Source organism: Bemisia tabaci, chromosome 3 (assembly GCF_918797505.1).
Source record: "Bemisia tabaci chromosome 3, PGI_BMITA_v3".
Classification (NCBI taxonomy): Eukaryota; Metazoa; Arthropoda; class Insecta; order Hemiptera; family Aleyrodidae; genus Bemisia; species Bemisia tabaci.
The window spans coordinates 31,281,995-31,306,620 of NC_092795.1; the positions used below are offsets into that span (position 1 = coordinate 31,281,995).

The following is a 24,626-nucleotide window of genomic DNA, read 5'->3' on the forward strand; positions in this document are numbered from 1 at the left end:
CTAGGGGGTCATGCCTCCTGACTACCTCAAGGTCTAACCCTCCAAAGCGCTTCGCGTCTCAAGTGTTATGCGTTATGCATAACTCTAAGATCCGCTCGCGGATGAAAACCAAGTTGTTTCAAAATTGGACGTATTTCTGCCAAACGGCACTATGTGCATTATAATGTGAGCCCTGCTGTTATGCATATCTCCTTAGGGGTCTCAGGGCTCATGTCTTAATGCACATAGTTCCATTTGGCAGATATACGTCCAATTAGCTTCCCTCGGGCGATAAAAAAGTATGTGCGCCGAAAACATTATTAATCAATAGATAAACACAATGACAGGTTTTTATCAAAAAGTTATTACCGGGTTTTTTCCAATGTTTATTCACTTTCCACTCGATTAGCTATTTATTCACATACTCTAAAAAATGATAAAATATAACACAATAAGACTGTAAACAATTAGCAACTCCTCTTTTACTTATGACTAAGTTCACGAAATTTCTGAATAGTAATTATATCATTCTCTATTTTTTGTCTGTCTCCAGCTCACAGGAGGATGCGAACCGTAACGAATTACTTCCTTGTCAATTTGAGCATAGCGGATTTAATGATGTCAATTTTTAACTGCACATTTAATTTCACCTACATGATAAATAGGTATTACATTTATTTAAAAAACTAACTTCACATTTACTTTGCAAAATACCTCAGTTTGTGTCATTGTGAGGTACACCCAGAGACAAGAGACCCTCCACTGGCCTCTTGATGACAGGTGGAAGGTTTTACTTTTGGGGACTCAACACTTTCTTTAAGACAGTTATAAGGGAGCAACAATCATCACTCTCTTTCCGGCCTCTTTCTCTCTCTTTGAGGAAGATTCAATGATGATGGATTTCTCCATAACTTCTGAATTTTAGAAAATTTAAAAAAAAAAAAAAAAAAAAATAGCTCTGCTTATCACATCTGCCTGTGGTTGGTTCGATATTTGTTCATATAATTGATCGAGAGACACTTCAAGATAACTTCAAAAAAGGGTCCAGAGTGAATAATAAAAAACTTTTTGTCTTCCGATTTGCGTTTTTCTCTCAGAACGTATTTTTGGTTGTTAGCTCAAAGTATATCTCGGTCTTTTATGCAAAAAATACTTTACTAACTACGAAGTGATTCACAGTTGGGAATTTTCGGAAAATACCTCAAAGTCTTGACATTGCAAATTGATTGATTGACTATCGAATCGTTCTTTCTAAGTGCTTTAGAACCACCTTTCGCAAAGTAAGTAGTATGCATATGAGGAGCTTGGCGCTTTGAGGACATCAGGCGCATGAGTGTAGTTTTTGCTATATCAAAAAATACTTGTTTCAGTATATAAACTTACATGGAGCCTTATGGTGGAGAGAAAATTCAAACTCACTTTTTGATGCATGAAAATTTGATATTAGTAGTGAATTTTTCACAGAAGACATTTTAAAGAGTCGTTTTAGTTGAAATCACGAGTATCTCAACTAATATTTTTCAAAAACTGCACTCATATGCGCCTTGTTCTCCATGCCCCTAATAACGTATCGGTGCGGATTTGTAATATTAATGATTATACACAGAAAATCTAATGATAAGCAACACCTCTTATTGAGAGAAGTTTAATTGTCCACGATTCATAGTAATTTTGATCGCATGCACGATAAGAGTGCTTGAATGATAATTTGCGTTGAAACTTCAAGTTAATGAAATTATTTAGGAAAGGCTCTCCTATTTTTACTTTTTAACTTGTAGTGGTTTATTTCCCAAAAGCTTTTTTCATCTCAATTAAGCCTTTTTGAAATGCACGTTCCAATACGTTGAAAAAGTGCGGATAAGCTTAGACCCTGCTAATGATTCAAATTTCAATGACGTCCGTAGAAAAGAGACTGCAGTAACTGCAGTTATTTGCACGCGCCAGGAAACGGGAATAATTTTCAAACGAGCATAATTGGGTGAGACTTCAGCTAGCTCTTGGCGGCTTTTAACCTCTTAGCCAGGTCTTTCCCCTAAAAAGGCCAGGCGAGATCTGCCACCGGCGAATTGAACAAAAACTTTAGATCTGAAATAGAAATTTGAATTTTCTCTTTCTTTTATATTCTCCTTTATCTTACATCTTCCTTTTACAGTATATTCTACGTATTTTCCTCTTTCATTACTGCAAGTCTTCCTTGCCTAGCAAGACTGTGCAGAGGAAAAAATTGTTTCCTCCAAAATGTTTAACAGTCGAAGTCTTAATAATCCAATTTTATCGAGCTGCCTTTTGAAAATGCTGTAAAAGCTGAAGGCCCGTTTGGTTCAATAATTTACATCATTCTTAATTTTTTATATCCATCTGAATGAATCACATTTCCTATATTTTGTGGAACTTACGCGACACGACAGCGATCTTCGTCGAAATCGATTTTTCGATTTTGCTGCTAAATAATAAAGTCAAAATATTTCGCGGGTGACACAGCGGTTCTTTCGACAAACTCGCGGATACAAAGTTATTGATGGGCTCTGTGATGAAAACGACGCCAATTCCTGTCCCAACTTATTTATCTAAAAATGCAATTTTTGACATAGACTTCAGAATCAATTAGTTAATGGCTTTTCCTGCTGAAGTCGAATATAAATCATCTGAGAGAAGTAAATTTTTGCTCGAGATAGTTTGCATCTCTGTGTCCCTTCACAATGTGTATTGAGAGCTATCGAATACCTCCCACTTCGGCTTAATTTAACTAGGTAGATACGAAAAGAAGATTAGTATTCAGTAGAGTTTTATCTCCAACTTTATCAAACTGTTTTCAACATTACTAGGATGATTTGTAGGATAATTACATAATGAAATTTAAGGATCGGACTCAAAATTGCTATATTCATTCGATTTTGGAACTCAGAGAGTTTATGAGAAACCCTTTTCTTGCAAGATGTTACACTCCTGGCTCATTTATATCCTTTTCAGATACTGTAAAAAAAAATAATAATAATTTTAAAAAAGTTACGGTATTGACGCAATATTTAGGTGTTAATATTATAAATAACTACTGTAATCTCGTGAAGAACCTCTTTTAGATTGACTCTTATCATAATAAGTCGATATCTGGATAAGTCCACTTATATCCGCTCATTAGTAAGTAAACACGTTGTTTCTACGTAATGTTTACCAATGGAGGGAACGAAAATACACGGAGAAAACTCTCTGAATACAGTCCAAGAAAAGCCAACCTATTTAATCTCGTTACGGACAAATTAGACGAACTAACCGGGAGGAACCTATAACTGCATTTAGCGTTGCCTAATTTTCTTCCATATTTTACTTTTTCAACAGAGAAATAAAGTACATAACGCCTTGAACTTCCCATATGGATACCCTAGATTATGAGAAATATACGTACATAAATTTAAGTTTTAGCGTTGCTGAATTTTCTGTTTAAGAATCAAATATACGAGAGAAAATTAAGCAATATCTGACGTGCGGTTAGGCTAATTCCGGTTCCGTCAAATTGAACTACATTTTGCAACTAAGAACTACAATGTGGCTCATCCGTAGAAACACTTTTGTACATGGGGAAACTAATAAAACATACGCTGTTTCTGAACTAAGCCAGATATTGTAGTTTCAACTTTCAAAATGAAGTCCAATTAACCTTCAGATTGCTAAATCCCTTCCTAATTATGGAGTAATACCATGACTGGTGCCTCTCTATCGTCCATCGTTGAGTTGAATCCTTAAAGGGTATTGCGTGGGATGAAGGAGTTTAATGACATTTTTGTGTTTTCGAGACTTATATACTCTTGAGGTTGAAGAATGGAATGAGCTTTTACTGTACGAATGAACGGCATATTGCAATGAAGAACCAGTATTTTTGGCTCATCTATAAAAACTCCTATCTAGCTACGGAAATTAACGGCTTGTACGGCGTTTTTATCACATTTTGAGATCCAAACGATTCCTTGAGCTCAAATATTGAAGCAAAAAATGAGCTCAATATTCAACTTCTTTGCAATGTGCGCTTTACGACATATTTTACTTGAAATTACGCGAATGGCTTGATTCGTTTTTCGTAGTGTTTTCTTCTTTTTCTTCCCGCCAATTCATTCGCGATGCCCTTTCAGTAGGTATACGGTCACCATACGGCGTCCTGTTATAATAAATCAGCTGCTGTCAAAAAGTACAGTTCACTTACATTTGAGACATTGTAGAGATGGTATCCTTGCCTTCCTTTGAAGAGACCAACCCTGGTAAAAATTGGCGATAAGAGCTGCGTTTCAAAATACCATAGGAATTCATATAGCTGGCTAAAGAAGGCTACAGAAAATCATATAGCTGGCTGTAGAATGCGGAGAAAATCATACGGCCGGGCTATACGAAGTGATACAAAATTATACAGCCGGGCTATAGTTCCTATCGCCGGGCCTTAAACTTTATCGCCTGGCTGTTGCTTTTTCGCCATCGATTATAAAAGGCTATAAGAAATTGTGTAGAAATTCGTGTGCTTTGGAAATCATTAATTTGATACGGAGCCACCTTAATATTTACAAAACACACATTATATTTTCCTTTAATACATATTTGTTTTCATCAATTAAAATGAGAATAATCCATACAGGATGTGCAAACATTTCAAAATCATGAGTTGAATAACAATGGCTCCGCCAGATTAAATATTAGAGCCTAGCGGCGGCGACGCACTGGCGCCTACAAACCTAACAGGGATACTTCACGCATTGCGCAACGCGTGAAGTATCCCTGTTAGGTTTGTAGGCGCCAATGCGTGTTTCGCGCTGGCTGCCCGCCTGCCGCGCCGCGCGCCGCGCCGCAGCGTACCACGGCGCTTGAAGCAACTGTTTCACACCAGAGGTATTGCACGGTATCATACGAAACTGAAGGCGCTCTAATATATTAGGAATGACAGGCATCCATCGAAACATACGGAGCTTTCCTCGCAAAATAAATCAAGATGCTACGGCCCCAAAAGAGAGCAGTAGTCCAAAAACTCACTAAGTCCTAGCATCCGTAATTAGTAACGTTTAGCATACACTTTATCGCCTGGCTGTTGCTTAGTCGCCATCGGCTATAAAAAGCTATAAGAAATTGTGTAGCCGGCTATAGAAGCTATTGGAAATCTTACAGCCGGCTGTAGGTCTATGGTATTTTGGAACACAGAGTCTACTGCCAATTTTCTACAGGGAATAAGTGCATCAGTCCTCATATTTATACGAATAATATATATCGTACTTTTACTTGTGAGTTCATTGTGTTCAGATATCATGCACTTTATATATAATTTTATTTTGTCAAATCACATCGTAAAAAGGAAGAAAAAACGCACGTCAGGCAGACTTGAGTAATTTTAAAGCCTGGGCATATCATCCCTCATTAACTTAGAAAGTGACGCCATTTTCCAGGACATATAATGCATTCGTACAAATCTCGCTCGATCCCAGATGCCTACATGAGAATCAATTGTTTCAGTAATTGGCAATTTGGAGAGAGCTACTGTAAAGTCAATAACTACATCGGTATTGTGGTCGTTGCAGCTAGCGTTTTCACTTTAACTGGAATTTCCGTCGATCGGTAAGCATCCCTCTACGTCATTTTTAACAAATAAATAATCAGTTTCCTGCGAGGCCACGGAACAAAATTAAAAAAATAATATAAAAGTAGGTAATAAAAAATCTTAATAATGTGTACCTAAGAAGGAAAATAAACAAATTCCTGAGTCTCCGATTAATTAAATATATCGATACATTGAAGATCGATCTTGAAATTTTCAATGTTACATACATCATTTCCACAGGTAGCATTTATTTGACATTCAAAGTCAATCGACGCTCGTCTATAGAAAAATGCCCAAATTTGACTTTTTACCGCCCCTAAGTAATTACGAGTAGTATTTTGCCCTTTTCGTGATAGTTCAAAGTCAAATATATGAGGAATGCTTGGGGGCCGGTCCCGGTATTTTGTCTAATAATGATGTCCCTTTTAAGGAAGTTTGACCTATTTCTCTTAAAACCTCAACTGACAGTATTTACATTACCGGGCAGTTGTCACTCTAAAGGAATAGAAGATAAAAATTGTAATTTCCAGGCTTCGAACTTTCCTTGTATTACATGGTATTTATAAGAGTGGGGGCGGAGGGGAGGAAGTTTTATGAGTTCTTGTACCTGTCCATGCAACGACCACAAAATGATATCATATAATTTTCACCCCAATGTTTTCCGATAACCTATTCCCCAATCGCCGCTTACCTGCGCTCTCAATACAAGTTGAACAGCGATCAATTTATTCCAGACAATTTTCGTTGGACAAAGAAGCTTATTTCGTGGCAATAAAAGAGAATAATGCGACAATTTAACGGGATATTCAAAAAAAATGATGGCTAAATGTCCCGAGCACAAAGGGCCAGTATGAAACCGCATTTAGGGCCTAAAATTGAGAAAATAGAGCTTATTAGTTTGGCAAGAGCGTTTGAAGTCGCTATAAAAACCTCTGCGTTCATAGAACTGAAAGAGTAGAAGCCTTTGAGGGCTGGCTTTTATTTATTACATGCATGAAAGTCATGTTCGCAAAATATTTTCCGCAAACGTGTGCCTACCCTTACTGGGCAGGAGTAAGAGCCCCATAAATTCACATTCCTTAAACGCTTGCACACGTTTCTCTGACACCCCTACTTTTGCGCTTCACTGTAAAAGCATTTCCGCATTGTTCTTGTTCTTCGCTCGAGTGACTAATGTTCGTTTATTATTTTTTTTTATTAATGCAGTTATATCGCGATAGTTCGTCCCTTAAAACCACGGACGACCCGACGTTGCGCCCGCATAGTCTTGGGAATAATTTGGACTGCTAGTCTCTTGCTCGGCTTGCCAAGCTTCATTTACTCAACGACTAAAGTTTACAGGTAAGAATAAAATAAAAAAAATAATAAAAAAAGTCAAAAGCTTATCACAGTTCTTCTTCGGAATGAAGTGCAGATGTCAATCGTTGAAGGATTTTTCCCAGTCTCTCTTTCACAACTGTGAAGGACACAAGGCCGATAGAACTTTTTTGTTATCTGACCACGAAAGCATTTTCGTCCACAAAAGTGAGAGGAAACATTCATTACTTTAGAGGAACGAAAAATGTCTCTATTTTGTATGGTGATAATTGAATCAGTGAGAACGAAAACACACCAACTCGGTAACTCAAAAATGCTCGATTTTCACTAAGGACAGACAATTATCATAAAGGTCATTGAAGTTACCATACCTGTTCCAACTTGGACATTTAAAGTTTCCTTATGTATTTGCTTTTAGGCACCAAAAATCTTTTTCTTAGACTAAATTCTTCACCTTATATGTAGTTTTGTGTGTGTCTTAATTATTTTCCATTTTTCGAGTTGGTATGTTTTCGTTCTCACTGATTCAATTGGTTCTTGTTTTACTTGGTGATGGAAATTTGGACGGCAGCTATTTAAACAATGAAGCTTTTTCTTTTAAAGCATTGTTACAATGTGAAGATCACATGCACCTACAGCAGTTAATATAATATACTCATGTAAATATAACACTTTTTTTTCTCCTTTTGTCAACAATACCTAGAAAAATTTCCGGCCATTTCTGGAATCGCATATTTGTAAAATAAAAATATTGCGATTACAGGTATTATTTTTTCAATCCCTATAAAACATGGAACTGATGCCACGTACTAAACAAAAAATGCGAGAGGAGTGTTGCAGGTTTTCAATAACGTATTTAATTATTATAAAACCAATTTGTCATACTCAAAATATTTGATGATGAATTTATAGAATGTTTTGGTTACTATGAAACCAGTTTGATAAAGAGTTTTAAGTGTAGAGTCAGACCAATAAGTAGGAATAGTATTTCATGCGAGGCTAATATAGAGATCTTCAGATTTCATAAGATGATATCCATAGAATTATTCGTTCTGTTTTGCAGTTGGAGAAATGAAACGATCATCCATTGCATCCTAAATTGGCCTGATGGCCTTCCGATGGATTCAACGTACGACTATTTGTAAGTATTCAACAACTTTAACGTGCTTTTCTCTTGTCTTTCTCTGCGCGAAAGTAATTTTGACATTGCAATGCTCAAAATCACAAATTGATGATACTCCCTTAACCGTCGAGAAATTTAACTTTTGCGATTTTTGAACTTTTAAAACTACGTTGCAAACGTGTTACGTTACTCATGGTTGATGGAAAGAAGCCCCATTCCTCCTAAATTAAAGGGATCCAAGTGCAGGATAAAGTTCTCTAATATAAATCACTGATAATACGAACAAATGCGATAATTCTGCCTCTCTATAAAGCTCAGTTCTGACATACATTTTTCCGGGCTCTCTTCGGCGAGAAAATCGTCCGAAAGAGTTCGTAAAGTACAAAGGGGAAAAAACTCCAAACGCAATAAATTAGATTTTGCCGTCCTCGCCAACTAAAGGGATCTTCTAATTCATTTTAGCATTACTGGCATTTAAGATAATAGTGGCCTTCAAAAAGTTCCCTAAACAACAACGACAACAACAATTAATTAGTGTGTTCTATTTGCAGATACAATGTAATAATTTTTATCCTAACGTATATAATTCCAATGTCAGCGATGATATTATGCTATTCTGCGATGGGGAAAGCACTTTGGGGAAGTAAAGCAATCGGAGAATTAACGCAAAGACAGCAAGATTCTATTCAATCTAAGAAAAAGGTAATAATTTCAATCGAAACCTGACTTTATGTTTTAGGTATCACATCAATTCCTGTGTTTTCTCTCCCTTTTTTTCACCATTCTTTTTTTTTCACTTGAGGCTAGTTCATCGGTTGTTATTTTATCAGAACCGGCTTGACCGTTCCGGTCCCCCGATGGCGGGAAAAATATAGGGGATGGCCGGCGAGCTCGGCCCCCCTTGCTCCCTTGGAAAGATCGGTTATACCGTTAGTCTTGCCGGGAGACGTGCGGTTTTTCGTTAATTTCGGGCGCTTTTTTTCGGTTCGCTGACAGTTCGGCTGCGCGCCCGGGGTGGTTTTTGTAATGGAAATCGCTGTGGGTGATGGATTTTCGGCGGAAGCGTACCTCAAAATTTCACGTGAATAAAGCATAATATTCGCACAATAGGAAGTTCAGAGATCAACTTTGAACGAGCTATAAACAATGCGATGATCGAAGTGCGAAGCCACGGATCTCCTTCTGAGACGTTGCAGAAGCAGACTCCCTGCCACACTCAGCGTGATTTCTTTAAAATTATCATAAGTTTTCTTCTCCTTCGGCAGAATATTCTGTATATATTTCAAACAATTAATTTAGCCTCTTTCTCATTTAAAAAAAATTGAAAAAAATTATTGAAAATTTCCGCAATCCTTTGATCCCAAGATTGCAGGCTCGCGGTGTGAACACCAATAGGCAACGAGAATACCCTGACCCTACATTAACTCCTAACCGTGGTAATAACGTCTTTTATGAATACATTCAACCTTTCCGCTCATGGAGGAAAGAATAATTTACCAAGGTTAAATTGCACGCCAAACGTCACTATGACAGTCTCAGTAATATGAAAATATGACAACATCAATCTTGACGCTAAGGTCAAGCTGTACACGCTTTGAATTCAGTTCCCGTAACCAATGGTCAATAAAAACGTTAGTAGCTTAGGTAGAAGTTGATTTTAGTATTTTTCGTTGCGCGAATCGTGTTCTGCATGAAATTCTGTTGAAGAATCGTGTATCAGAGTGCTTAAATTCTTAACTTGTTTAATGGTCCATTCAATCTGAAAAAGCGAACATAGAAAAACTTTCCAACTTTTCTCAGAAAAAAGGTTTTATCGGGAGAGACGAGGCAACGTTGAACTTCTCATATGGTGTCGCTCGAAACACAACATGGGCCTTTAAAGCCCCATTTTTCGATGCCGCAATTATCCTAGCGCGAGTTCGAATAATCGCGCCGACGACGCGACGCGCGACGGTGCGGTCAGTGTCAAAGTCATATCAGCGCCTGCAAGACTGTAGGAATACTTTAAGCATTGCGCCAAAAAGTACGGTCGGCGTCAGATGCATATTAGCGCCTACAAGACTGCATGAATACTCCTCGCATTGCACCAAACGCAATGCGAGAGTTATTTGCGATAACTACTCTACCACGAGTATAGGCATACTAGGGGGCTACGCCCCCTGGCCGCTTCGCGGCCCTATTTTTACCCTCCTATCGGTGTTAGTTTTATTTATTTTTCCCCTAAAAAATTACGATATGAGGTAAACTTTACTTTTAGAATGAAATAATTTTTGGTTTTGATGAATAAAGAAACAAAATTTTTTTTGAAGTCTAAAGGGCGCGTTTTGGAATGACTGCTTGATGGAATATTGCAGTAAAACAACGAATATCGATGATCAGGTAATAATCAAATATATCGGGAGACGGGGATCGAACACACACCTTGTTCTAAGTGGACGCTTCGGACGTCTTAGACGACTCGGCCACCGCTCATCTTAGGGATGCTAGTGCGAATCTTTTGTAGATAAGTGTAGAGCTGATGCGCAGGCTACACAGCTACTGCGCAACCTCCTCGACCACTGCGCATCCTCCCGCGCATAGCGGTAGCAGTATCGGAGCATTCTGAAAATTCACTCACTTTTATAACGTGATTGTAAAAAAACCTGGGTCCTATTTCCAAAATCTGAATAGAGCGGGCTCATCTAGGGCCAATTACCCGTCGATTACCGCAAAAAACTTGGAAATCGGCCCGGTAGAACGCTCAAAGGAACTATGACAAAAAATATAAATTTACATTGTTTAAATGGGAGAATTCGCAACTTTACCACGTAATATAAAAAAACGTGGGCCATATTTTGAAAATCTGAAAAGAGTTGGCTTATCTAGAGGCAATTGCCCGTCGATAGCCGCAAAAATCATGAAAATCGGCCCGGTAGAACGCTTGAACTAAGCGTTACCAGTTTCGCAAAATTAGGAGGTCTTGGAGCTTATAGTATAGATTGCCGCTAACTGGATTGAAGGCGCATCACATTGTGAAGATGACTCTACACTCGACTAAGCTCCCTTCTCTCGCTTGCGCAATTACATAATCGCCGCAAAACTAGGACCGCTCGTCATTTCTTTTGACGGTCTCTGCCCGGTTTTTGCTACAATTAAAGGGTAAATAAGTATCTTAATTGCAACGATTCAGCAACTCGGACGGCGTTCAAACGATGCAGCGATTCTGAAACTCGATTCGCGTAAAATTAATTTTGGTTTAATAGGAAGAAAACGGAACGAACGGATATATCGCGTCGAAATTTTTTGTGATTTTATTTCAAATAATTTCGGGAATTTCTCGGAAACTTCTACAAAAACTGTGTGTAGTTTTTTAAAAAGGGTGTACAAAAATAAAACATAACAATCGGTACACAACATTGCACTCGGAAACGAATATGCTTTCTTTCGCACGCACCCGTCGGCTTTGGAATTCATTCATCTCTTAAATAAGTTGAACGTGGTTGTTCTACTTTTTTCTACGTGTAGCTTTTCTCATTGGTTGGCGGCCGCGTAGTGACCACAGGCATCTAGTCGTTGGTATAAAAGAGGAAATGTACCTTTGTTCGTGATGTCGAAAACTTTTTATACTTACCATGTTTTATTTTAATCAACGCGTTGAATCCGTAAAAGTGTGCGTCTTTAAAGATCTGATAAGAACCTCTGAAAATTGCACGCAAGAATATAAACAAGTTTTCTTCGGAGACTTAAAGAAAGAGCGGAAGTTCGGAGACATCACAATCAAGAAGTGGTTAATTAGTATTCAAGGTGTGATCAATAATAAATGGCTGTGGCGCGATGTTGGTGATAAGGGACGCAGGCAACAATTCGTGTTCATAGGATGCCTGTGTTGCATAGACAAATAATTGAAGGCGCTCAAGCTCTTTTCCCTACTGCGCCGTTCCATCTAAGTCACCAGCGGAATTTTGCTTTGAAAGGACGATTTTCCTCTAACAATTGAGACATACGTTCTTATGTTTTAATCGTACTTCTTACGTTATAATCGTATATTATGATGTTATCGTCTTTCATATCTTATTGTAATCAAGACGCCAAAAAAAACAATACATTCTAGAGAGAAGGTCTACATATAGCTTTGGATACACAGCCCTATATAGCCTTTGGTCTACATAGCCCTTTTTGTGGATTTATATGTGACTCTGCCTCAGTCGCGTGGCGTGCTTTGCGATATATCGATTGTTATGCCTTTTAAACCTATGGAAAAAGATCGATAGACACGGTATTCGCAGCGAACACCTTAATGATCGATTCTTTTCCATAGGTTTAAATGGCATAACAATCGATACATCGAAATGCACGCCACGCCACTGCTCTGCCTCCTTAACTGCTCTATAAAACCGACCGTTCCGAAACCGTCGGTGAAAACCACACATATGCGCCTTGATATTCAACAAATAATCAAATGAAATATATAAAGCTAAAGTCTAGAGTCGGAAAATGTATCTTCATTGCAGTGTTTCTTTCCCTCTTCTTCTTCCACCAACGACTTGGGCATATCCCTGTTTGCCAAGCTCTCGAGCATCGAATCATCAATGAATAAAAGATTTAGAAAGCCAATGAAAACAAAAACAGGAATATGAGCGTTTAATTATGTTCAGGAGGAGAGAGCCAGCTTCTTGCTCATCTCTTGGGCGGTCGTCCAGATAATCTTTTCTCTAATGGTTGTCTGCTCCTACAAATTTTCGCTGACGTCTCTCTTCATTCACCCGGTCCATGAGCTCCGATCTTAACCTCTACTCCTCCTCATGCTAGTCTAGTTTGTGATATCTTGCACGCATCAAGCATTGATGTTAAATAATATTCAATTGTGCCAGATTCATACAAATAAAAATAAAATTTCATCTAAATTATTTGAGATTTTTTACAAATATATGTGAATGAGTGAAAAGCATATGTACAAACATTTTTATGAAATACTATTGGTTGGTATTCTTTTAACGCGTTCCTTCACACAAAAGCGGATACTTGTAACGTCGCAATCGGCATATCGACGGTGAAACTACCAAACCACGTATCTCGGTTTGTGACGTCGCGTCGCAGACTTCCTGTCATACTTTATTTTTTAAATGAAAAACTACTTTACATCCAGCCTTGAAAATTTCTGTGATTTTTCCTCTTTGTGCGGAGAAAATTCCATGAAAATTTCAAGGAATGATATTGATTTGGTCTACTTCAAAAAAATTAAATGTGAGCGTAGATTTTTAAACACCGCAAACGAGATACGTGGTTTGGTAGTTTCACCGTCGATATGTATTTTTATGGACGCGCATTTGCGCGTCCAGAACGGCTAGCCAAGGGGCTGCGCCCCCTGGACCCCCGATCACTCGCTACGCGAGTGACATTCGGCTTGCTCCGCGAGCCATTTTTCTCAGTGATTGGACATTTGATCACTAAGATGTATACATTTTGGAGACTCTGGAGACAAACATGATTTCGTCACAGAACCTTGTCGCCGGAGCGTGCCATCATTTGCACATGAATTGATGTGTGGAGATGAAGCGATGATGGGGATCGATCATTTCTTCAAAAACGCATTTGACTGGGACGTCATTCCATTGGGTGGCGGAAAAAGACAATCCATGGATCTCCTTCCGCGATTTGACTTGCTGAAGTAGCAAAAGTTCTTTACCTCTTAAGAAGATTATCGGTGGCGTAGGGGGTCTAAAAACTGCTCAACGATAGTATAGTTCAAGTTCCGAATCGCAATGAGCCCACTCGTGTTTTTTTCTTATACTTTCATCGCATATACATTTCTCTGATGTTTTTGTTTTATTCTCTCTGATTGCATATTAGTAATCATACCCTCATTTCATTTCCTTTCCTTTTCCTTTTTCTCTTTCTGTAGCATCTGTGTCCATTTACAATTATTATTTTAAAATAGCTTTCTTCTAGTATACAATTGATGCTTCAAACGGAATCAATTGTTTTAATGACATTTCCGGCTAAATCATGGGTTTTCCCAGGAAGGCAGCCTCTCGTCCCTCCCGGACTCTATTGTTGCCAGATAAGTTGCTTTTTTAGCACTTTTCCCGATCCAAATCCATTTAAAATATTCAAATTTCTCGCACAATCTGGCAACCTCTCGAGTGAAATAGAAAAAGGTAGAATCGCTGAAAGTCTGAATCCTTCGAAGTTTATATTAATAATAATTATATATTAATGATAGCCGTCGATATTAAATACTCTAAAGTACGGCTTTCGGATCAGTTTCTTGCAATACGATCCAACTTAAAGAATAAAAAGATTGTTTTTGATATGCTCATGGATACTTCCTCTTCACACTGCCTCCTTTGAATTTAAAAGTACTTCGTTTGGTTTTTCATGTGATGTGTCCAATAACCACGGTGAGTGAACTTTAGGACTTTGCATCTTTTACAGGTTGTAAAAATGTTTATAGTAGTTGTAATTATATTCGCAGTCTGTTGGTTTCCTTACCACTCGTACTTCATCTATATTCATCACCATAAGCAAAAAATTTTGTATAGCTGGTATATTCAACATCTGTACCTGGGATTCTACTTTTTGGCCATGTCCAATGCAATGGTGAACCCGATCATTTACTACTGGATGAACGCCAGGTAAAGCATTCCACTTTCATATTTACTCGATCATTTTAATGCACAGGCAATTCGTCTTTGTAAATAACAAAAGTTTTTCCGTCTATTTTAGAATACTTACATTTTTTTTTTTTTTTTTTTTTTTTTTTTTTTTTTTTTTTTTTTTTTTTTTTTTTTGTAAGGACATATGATTGTTTACGAACCAATCACATGTTCCATCTTCAGCCTGTTTTAGTCAAATCTCAATATTTTTTTTCCATCTCCGTTCTTGCTTCAATCAAAATTGCAACCAGGGCAATAAAATTGCAACTTTTAATCATACAATATTGCAATATTCTTACATTATTTGGTTAGAAAATACCAATTTATAACTATCGAAAAAATTAATTCCACGTCTCAAAAGATAGGCAATTTACAATGCATTGAAAACTTGTAACCTGTCTCAATTGTATTGCAATAGATTTTAACAAAGAGTGCTTCTTCAGTAGGCAGAAATAGGCAACATACACAGCACTTCCATGCAGTAGTATAGCAAGAACTTCACCATGTAATAATTATAATTTATGGCAATCTGCTTTACTAGGGTAGTATTTTATTTTTATTTATTTTTTCTTCTAAAAAATTCCAAATTTCACGATGATATGCACTCAGTTTAAGTTTTTATTTATTAAGTATGTGTGGTCTCCTCTAATATAATAGGACCTTAGAAGTAATAATTTCCCTGTTCGTCTCTATTGCTTCCCCTACCCCCGCACCGTCATCTATCCATTCCTCTCGTATGTTCATCTGCGTTAACTGTCGTCAGGGGCGGACTGGCCCTAAATTAAGTATGGGGCGGGCCCCTAGGGGGGTCTGGGGGGCCCCCCAGTAGAAGGGGGGTCCGGGGGCCCTCCCCGGAAAATTTTGAAAATTAGGCCCTTTTAGAATGAATTTTACGCTATTTTAGACCCTATTCTTTAATATTATTTTTGAAACATTATCCAAAAAGAGACCAGAAATGCAAAACTTAGTATATTTTCTTAAACTGGATGAAAAAATGAGAATCCGTTGTATACTTGGAATTCAACTTTTATTTTCCTCTTCCAACGAAAAATTGTGCCAAAGCTAAATTAGTATACAGAAGATACATAGAATCAAGTAGAATAGTAATAGTGACAGTCTAAAAAGAACACATTCTGAAAAACACAGTTCGGATTTTTTTGTTCGTTTGTTTTTTTTAAATGTACTTTTTAGCCGCCAAAATTGACAACTGTCTTAATTTTTTTTGAACGTTTTATTGGATCCTTTCTTCGCTCTGCTCATAGAAAAATCAGTGCCGTTTACTAGTTAAATGACGCGTAATGAATGAATAAATCGATGGTTAAATTCTGAAAACACGTAACTCGGAATCCGCATCATGAACCCTGAGACTCGTAAGGATGCTCATGTTTTGCGTGTATCCTTATGAGTCTCAGGGTTCATGAGTTAATGATGCGGATTCCGAGATACGTGTTTTCAGAATTTAGCCATCGAAATAAAAATAAGAATGAAAATAAAAATACAAACAAAAAATTGACAAAAATCTGACACTTTGAAAATTATTGTGTTAATTAAACTGGAAATAGAAACACAGTTTTACGAAAAAGTCTTGACGCTCGGATTGTTCACTTTCCCATTGGTTTTTCACACTTTACCGGTCTTGTAATATCGAGCCATACACTAATGACAACTGTGTGGCGCCGGCGGCATTCGCGATCCAGACAAGCCTCGAGCCTTGTGAGTGAGTGAAGTAGCCCTATGGTATTTGAAGGAATCGACTCGCACGCGCGTCTTAAATGTGTCAAAAGAGGCCTTATGTCGCGGGAATTTTTGAATTAGAAAAAAGTCATTGGGGCTGCCCATACAATACGTAACGTATTAAGGGGGGAGGAGGGGGGGTCAAGCCCAACGTTACGTAACTCTTTTTTGCCGTAAGACCTTTTTTTTCCTTGTTAATTTAAAAAACTGACCAAAATAGGGGGGAGGGGCGAGGCTTGTGTTACGTATTTATTTATTTTTTTTGAGGGGGGGGATGGTTCGAGCTTGCGTTACGATGCGTTACGGAGGGGGGATGGGGGTAAAAAAATCGGAAAAACTGCGTTACGTATTATATGGACAGCCCCCATTATGGATTTCGCTAAAGGGGGGAAAAATCGCCGAAGGCCCCTACGAAATCCCTTGAGGAAGGTAGGAAAGGTTCCCTACTAGGGGCCTCCAAAGTTCAAAATTGCATAGAAATGCGCCCTCGAGGCCTCTCTGAATCAGTACCAAAGGGCCCCCGGCAAAAAGGACCCTTTTGTCGAATCGGCGATAAAGAGCCCGGTGCCTTGAAGGTCCTTAGAGGCGGTATAAAACCGCATCAAGGCCTCTTCAAATCGGCAATAAATGGTCCCTTGGAAACGGCAAAAAAGGACTCCTTCGAATCAGATAAAGGGGCTCTTTTAAGGTCCTTAGAAGCGGCAAAAAAAGGCTCCATCGAGTCTTCTTCGAATCGGCAATAAATGAGTCCTTCAGGGCTCTTCCGAAATGACAAAAAAGGACCCCTTTGGACTTATTCGAATCAGAAAAAAGGGCTCTCAAAATGCAACGCCCTTAGATACGGCATAAAAAAGCTCCTTCAGGGCGCTCTCCGAATCGGCAATAAAGTGTCCTGTCCTCTCAGGAGTCTCGGGGCCCTTTCTCGAGGACGAACCGAAAAAGCCCTCGGGCGCTTCTTCGAGACGGCGAAATACGGCCCTTCAAATCGGCCAAAAGGGGCCCCGGAGGGGCCCCTTTTGGCCGATGAAAGTGGGGCGATCGCCCCATCGCCACCCCGGCCAGTCCGTCCCTGACTGTCGTCTAGGGAATCGGTCATTTCGCGGATTGGACAGTTTTTTGCCCATTTCGCGGGTGAACAGGTCGCATCAGACATTCCGCGAAATGGCCGGGAAATCGGCTAATCCGTCAATTGGCTGCCCAGTCCGCGGACTGAGCAATGAAATTGAACATGATTCTCCAAATATCCACCATCCAGCACTGAAAGAAAATTCTCGGCGTTTTTACCAAGGTCCGTTGGTACCTTTACCATCTCACTTTTTTTTACCAATTATTGGTAATTTTACCAATTATTGGTAATTTTACCAAGACAGACTGGTAAGCTTACCTAAAAACCGGTATTTTTACTGTTTTTTCAGGTAAGAATACCACTTTTATTGGTAATCAATTCCCGGTAACTTTGCCATATTATCTCGGTAATTCTACCACAGTCAATAAAAAATATTGGCGTTTTTACCAAGGTCCAGTAAAATTACCGAGAAAGTTCAATAATTTTACCGAGATTTCCCGGTAAAATTACCAATTCCATAAATGGTAATTTTACCAAGAAAAAACTGGGATCAAATAGAACCCTGAATTCTTGGTAAGTTTACCCTTTTCTTAGTAAATACACCGAGATACATTTTTCAGTGAGTTCCGTCTCTTACCCACAGTAAATGACGCTTATGTGCGTTCCATGACCTGCGATATTTTCAATTTGACGCTTTTCCAGATTTCGACAATATTTCAACAATATCATATTTGGATGGCGCTGTATTCGACGATCAATAAATGACGAGGACGGGACGGACACACCTACCAATATAAAATTTCACTACAATCATTCAGTCTCCAGATCAAGGTCCGGTAAGTCAACTCAAAGTTTGACACCGTTGCACTCGTGTGTGGCCTAAAGGATTGGGACGAAAAACAATCAAATAAGTTGATATTTGACTAATTGCTTCAGGAAATCAAGGCCCAAACAATATGGACCGAGATAATTTTAAGTAATTGTATTACTCATTGTGTATTGGTGATACATGAATGTAAATCGCCGTCTCCCGGACGAAGGAACGTAACTTCATTCCAAGGATGCCAAATTGACTCAAACAATTAATTCCTTTAGTAAGAGGTACCTGTCCACTTTCGATTCAAAAATTTTCTGATTTTTGCATTCAACCAGAGGAAAAATCAGTGAAATTTTCAGTTTGGAGTGCCCAAGATTCTCCCAGTTAATATGCAATTTGTGAGGAGAAATTTGGCAACATTGGAATGCAGTTACGTTTTTTCGTCCGAGAGACGATGAAATGTGCCAAAAATTACTATAATTTGTCCATACCAATCTCTCTGACATCTACCTGAAAATACTCTCTGTCATGTTATGCTAGGAAATCCCCCCTGATGCAGCTGAAGCCAGTGCATTGACTTTTTCTCATACCGACCGCCAGCACACGTAGCTAGTCGCGAAGAATAAGGTTGATTGTTACAGATTTTCTTGTGCACTCTAGTCCGTGCCTGCTCTGCTATTATTGCTTTCAAAATTGCATGAAGCATGGAGCCATATGCGGAGAGAGAGCTCAATTTCACATCTTGATGCTTAAAAATTGGATTTTAGTCGTGAATATTTCACAGAGTATACTTCAAGACCAGTTTTAGTTGAAATCATTAATATCTGAATTTTTCAAAAACTGCACTTATGAGCCTTGTCCTCAAATTAGCCCCTTGAATGTATAGTTAAGCTAATTCCGGTCCTGTTATAAAAATGAATATATCGCAGGCAGTTAGCAATCCCCGGCAAATGCCGCTCTGTTTGCGTTGAATAAAAAAATGTAGAAATTTATTAGTGAAGAAAAAAAGTAGGAAGTGGTAATTATCATACTTGGAATTCAAGCAGACTTTTATTTTTTTTTCTTTAATGCATGCGGTACTAGTCGGCATGCGCGCGACTATGCCTGTAGTGAAATCAGAGGCCAAAGTTGGATTCGGTTGGGTTAGGCAACTAAACTAACCGCCAGGCAACGCAGAGAGTATCACAGGATTGGAAGGCGCTTCAGGCCGAGTTCGCGCTTTTGAAGTTCTTCGTCCATGAAACCTTTGACTGCATCAATTCCAATATGCCGAGCTGACACAAATGCCGCTTGCAAATTGTAGCGATTGCTGACTCCCTGTGACAAATGGGATTTCGGTGTTTCGAAGGAGTAGATTCAGGAGTCACTTTGTACATAATGTCTCTTCATTGTTTCAGACACGGCCGAAGACTATTCTGAGCCATACGACAGGTACAGGCAAAATTTCAGGCATCGACACAACTACACATCCGTGAGAAGACACTTAACGAACACGGAGTCGCCACGATCGTTGAACGAGATGGATCGATCAATGAGATCCGTGCATGCGCAAACGAGACAATCCGACATTCCTTGTCATCATTGTCAACCGCAAAGGAGTGACATGAACAAAAGCTCCCTGCAAGTCGATCAAGTGCCTAAATCATTTTTTTATACGCGTCATAAAACGCACGGTGATCCTCCGTTCAGGAATTTGGAAAACGTTCGATCGCTCACTTCGTCGACGGCAGTGTAGGTCTTCGTTAACGCGAAAGGCGATTACGAGATACGAGGGGCACCCGTTATAAAGTGCAAATTTTAAGAGATTGGAGGGGGAAAGATCGAATATTTTGTACTTTTTTACGGATCGATATTTGTTATGACTCATCAGTGCATTGTACTACCGTGTTACCGAAGAGAGTACTGCCGCGCTAAGGAAGAACGCCGAATGAACATACGAGAGTTGATTTTCCTTTCGATGAAATGTTCATTTTTGAGGAAATTTACGTATATTTTCCCTTGAAATTTTCAGGAATTTTCGGTGGAATTGCGAGCAAAATTATCTGAAAAATTGGGAGAAAAATATACATAAGTTCACCATGAAATTCAGCAACCCTCGAAGCTTCATACGGCGCACAGTGGATCGAGTCAATAGGGGAGGTCGAACAAAATTTGGAAACTTAATAACGCTTGTAACTCCGTTTGTACAAAACTTTGAGGTTCTAAAAGTGGTTCCATTAGTTTCCTCGTGAAATTTCCTTCTACGAGCACCCCTTGAAATTTATATTTTGACGAAATAAACATCAAAATTTGCAGTTTTAGTCAAAAATTTGATGTCCGACCTCTCTAATTGATTCGATCCACTGTGCGGCGTCCTATTTCTTGGTACGGCAGAGTAATAAACGATCAAAATTTCAAAATCGAGTTTACCTGCTCCAAAATTTGTCAAATGTAATTGCAAACTGTAGAATCATTTTACTAAAATAGTGAAATTATAGGTTCTGTATATAAAAACAAGGCTTTTAAGGCAGCTCTGAGTCAGCACAATCCTGCGAGAGAGCGGTACCTCGGCTATCACGTGCAAACTGGCATCTTTTTTTGCCAACTTTTCAGTCCGTATTTTACTAGTCAAAAGTACAATCACGCTACATGCAGAAAATCGACGGTGAAATTCCTAAATGACGTATCTCGTTTGCGGCGTTCAAAATCTCAGGTATTATTTTATATTTTTAAAGGAGAAAAATTCAACATCATTCCTTGAAGTTTTTACAAATTTGCTACGCACAGAGAAGAAAAAGCACGGACTTTTTTAAAAATTACAGTTGAGTGTAGTGCTTTATTTAAAAATTGAAGTATGAAAGAAGCCTGTAACAGTGTAACATCGCAAACCGAGGTACTCGATTTGGGAATTTCACCGACGAAATAGTACACGCTATTGTCCTGCCCATATGGAATAAATAAGTCATTTTATTTAGTAGGTAAATTTAGGTAATTTTTAATCACTTGATTGATTTCTAAGAGCTTTTGGGATAGTTTTGGATAATTCCGCAAGGAATTGAAGGTTTGCTCGGTAAAATTTTCCGCTCCAACACCTTCCGGACCATTTTTGTTTCAACTTCATTCCTTAAGGTTCTACTCTCCTCGGTAGCACGGCAGTAGAGCGGTATAATCTCAAGTATTTACCTTCGACTTCGTAATTTTAGTGTAAAGAGCCTCACTGGGATGCCATAAAACGACATTGACTCGATTTTTTCAAAAATGCCACCTAACAAGTTCAAACTCTAAACCCTTCATCCACGTTTTAGACTCAATGCGTAATGAAATGATTTGGCATCGTTCTGAAAAGAGAGACATCCACGAAATCAAATAAATCCACAAAAATGCATCGTCAAAAAGAAAAGGCTTAAAAGGTGGAAAGGGACCTATCAGTGATTGCATGGGCATTTTCATCGCTTTTTCAAAGCCCCTTCATCAGCTCCTCTTCAGATGACCTACTAACACTCCAACCCTATCCGCCTCTCTCCGCACAAAATGAGTGCTATGCCCGCAAATCCGACCAAATCCGCAGACAAAAAGGAGAGGAAGTCAGCTAATTAGTAACATATTTCATCGCTTGACTGACATAAGGGCATAACTACACAATGAGATGAGCCCGGAAAAGCATTGAATGGTATGGAGGACAGGGGTCATTGCCGAGTGTGGTCACGCCCTCATGTCAGGTAGGCGACGATTTATTTCAACATGAGGCGAGAAAGTAAAAAGCTCCTAAAATCCGAGGACGGAACGGACCGAGTTCTGCAAGAAGGAATCGCAATCCACTTGAAAATAAGAAAAATAAGTTTGCAAATGTAATCTGTCATGAAGCATAATATTGAAGATATACATCGTGGACCCCTATTTTTCAGAAATAAATATTTTTTCCACGGCTTTGAATTTTTAGAGAGAAAATAAAAGATTGTTTGACTCAAAACTATTGTTCACTGAATTTTTCAAAATGTACTTTCGTTCACATCGGTCCAAATAAAAAAAGGATCACTTATCTAAAATTAAAGTTAACACTTTTCTATCTCCAAATCTCAAAAAAAACACACAAAATTGGCTTTAACTTTTGTTCCATTTCTTCCGACCGTTATCTCAACGTAGCTCTCATCCATCAACTCTTAAGTAAACCTTTGTTAATGTATGCAGCAACTACTTGTTGACGTAGACGCTCAGCACCTCCATGTGAGCCTTGTGCGTATAAACTTTAGTGTTCATCCTTTTTTGTGAGGAGATGTTATGAAAATAAATTGTGATAACGTTACGAAAAAGGCGTTTCTGTTACATTTTCCATCCCTTGAAAATAGAATAATCGTAAAAGAAAACCATAGACCCAAGTAGCAGTGATCGCGATAAATAGCGATTTTATCGGTTGGTTATCGCGATTATATCGGTGGCAATATATCGAGATATTATCGCATTAAAAATTGCTATAATTGGCGATTAAATTGCTATTAATCGCAATTTTTGGTTCGATAAATTCGCGATCAATTTGCGTCGGTAAAATCGAAATTAAATCGCTATTTATTGCGATTTTTACCTCGAAAATATCGCGATTAGTTATGTCGAGCGATAAAATCGCGATTTTATTGCAACAAGATTGAGGATAATCGCTCAGATGTTGATGATCCTAGCGATTAAATCGCCGATAAAATCGCAAAATATCGCGATTTTTTGGTCGAAAAAATCTACTTGGGGATGGACGTGGATTTATTTTGTAACTAACTAAAAATATATTCAGTATACTTAATACTAAAGTAACTGCGGCCAACTTTTCCCGCAAGTCAAAAAGGAGGCATAGACTTGTAAGATTACTTGTCTAAACACCGGTGTTGAGGGTAAAGTTCTCTTTTTATGCTCCGTGGTACGCGGCGCGGCGCGGCGCGGTGTTGTCCGCCTTAATTTCGGCGCATAGGCCAATCAGCTTACACTCCAGAATAATTCAATCCTCGGAAGTTCATCGCTTAATCAACATTAAACATTTTTCCACGTTCTCTCTCTACAGTCTCTCTCCTTAATTTCATTTCTTTTCATCTTCTTCCTCTCTTTCTGATTTCCTCTGATCTTCCTACCTTTTTCCCCCTCTTCTGTCTCTCTCTCTTAATTCTTCTTTTTCAATTTTGATCCTCCTTTCTTTAATTTTCTTCTTCTTCTTTGTCATCATTCTCTCTCCATCTTCCTTCTTCTTCTGAAGCTGGAGCTGGAGCTACCCTTTAGATTCCGTTATGCGTTAGCGAGACTCCTATCTTTTCATATAGAGAAGATTTTTTTTTTTTTAAATTTACATAACATCGACCATTGAAATTTAGTGTAAATTTTACACGAATTATATAAAGTATATTTACCAAAATGTTGCTTAATTTACCAAAGTGTTGCTTAATTTACCAAAGTGTAGCTTAATTTTCCTGTTAAAAAAAAATAAAAAAAAATAAAAAAAAATAAAATAAATAAAAAAAAATAAAAAAAAATATCTTAAACTAGGCAATGGCTAATGTAGTTAGGATGCTTATGGTTAGATTGGTCGGAACTATTTTTAAATGTTTCTCATAATAATTTCCAAAAAATGACAAACTGAAAGCCTGTCACTTTGACATTTACTTGCTGGATCTCGCTTACTTCACCGTCTACGAAAAATGGCCCGCCATTGCCTGTGATTGCCAAAGTCTACCGGTTGACCTTGGTTTTGGCAAGAGGCTACATCTCATCGTGAATAATCGGTACGGAATAATTAGCATTGAGGATAAAGCGCCAAATTGAACACATTCCTTTCCACAATTGAATATAAGCAGAGGTCTACAACAATAATATAGCATTATCTTTTTCCTTATGAAAGCCTCTTGTTTCTTTCTTAACTCTCGTCGAAACGAGACGCAGGATTGGACGTATTTCTGCCAGACAGTACTATGTGCTTTATGACGTGAGCCATGTTATGTATATATTCTTATGGATCTCAGGGCTCATGTCCTAATGCACATAGTTTCGTTTGGCAGAAATACGTCCAATTGACCCTACGACGAAAGTCCGGGCTAGACCCATGGAAAAAAACTTAAAATCATTTCAAACCCCTTGAACCTCTAAACTGGGGCCAATTTGCAAATGTGAACGGTTAACTATAAAACGAAATAGTATAGTTGTCAAGTTTCTTTCTACTACAGGATCTTATCAATTATATTAGAAAAACTAAGCCTACTTTTACCAGGAAAAAACATTATTACCTAAATCTAAAACTTTTGCTTTAGTGTATAAAAACGAGTTCGTGTTACTTTAAAATTTTAAAGCAATAGTTTTGGCGCCGGTAAAGGGTAAAATCAGACGTTTTGTCAAATACCTAGGCGCAAGCAGTCAAATACTCTTACTTAGATTGGCAT

The 24,626-nt window shown here is 38.4% G+C and overlaps 1 protein-coding gene across 4 annotated transcripts in view; it reads left to right on the top strand.

The window, feature by feature from the left end:
• Positions 1 to 23,592, top strand: part of LOC109043943 (tachykinin-like peptides receptor 86C) — a 49,407-nt gene extending 25,815 nt beyond the window's left edge. For 2 of the 4 annotated variants that reach the window (XM_019061320.2, XM_072298160.1), the window contains exons 4-11: positions 533 to 644; positions 5,464 to 5,565; positions 6,755 to 6,889; positions 7,929 to 8,006; positions 8,540 to 8,690; positions 14,403 to 14,602; positions 18,126 to 18,259; positions 19,638 to 23,569. In XM_019061320.2, coding sequence (XP_018916865.2) covers positions 533 to 644; positions 5,464 to 5,565; positions 6,755 to 6,889; positions 7,929 to 8,006; positions 8,540 to 8,690; positions 14,403 to 14,602; positions 18,126 to 18,259; positions 19,638 to 19,975 — 1,250 coding nt within the window. In that variant the 3' untranslated portion in view covers positions 19,976 to 23,569. Of the gene's footprint in view, positions 1 to 532; positions 645 to 5,396; positions 5,566 to 6,754; positions 6,890 to 7,928; positions 8,007 to 8,539; positions 8,691 to 14,402; positions 14,603 to 18,125; positions 18,260 to 19,637 lie in introns of all 4 variants that reach the window. The other 2 variants (XM_019061322.2, XM_019061321.2) reach the window with 2 other exon arrangements.
• The last annotated feature ends 1,034 nt before the right edge of the window (positions 23,593 to 24,626 follow it).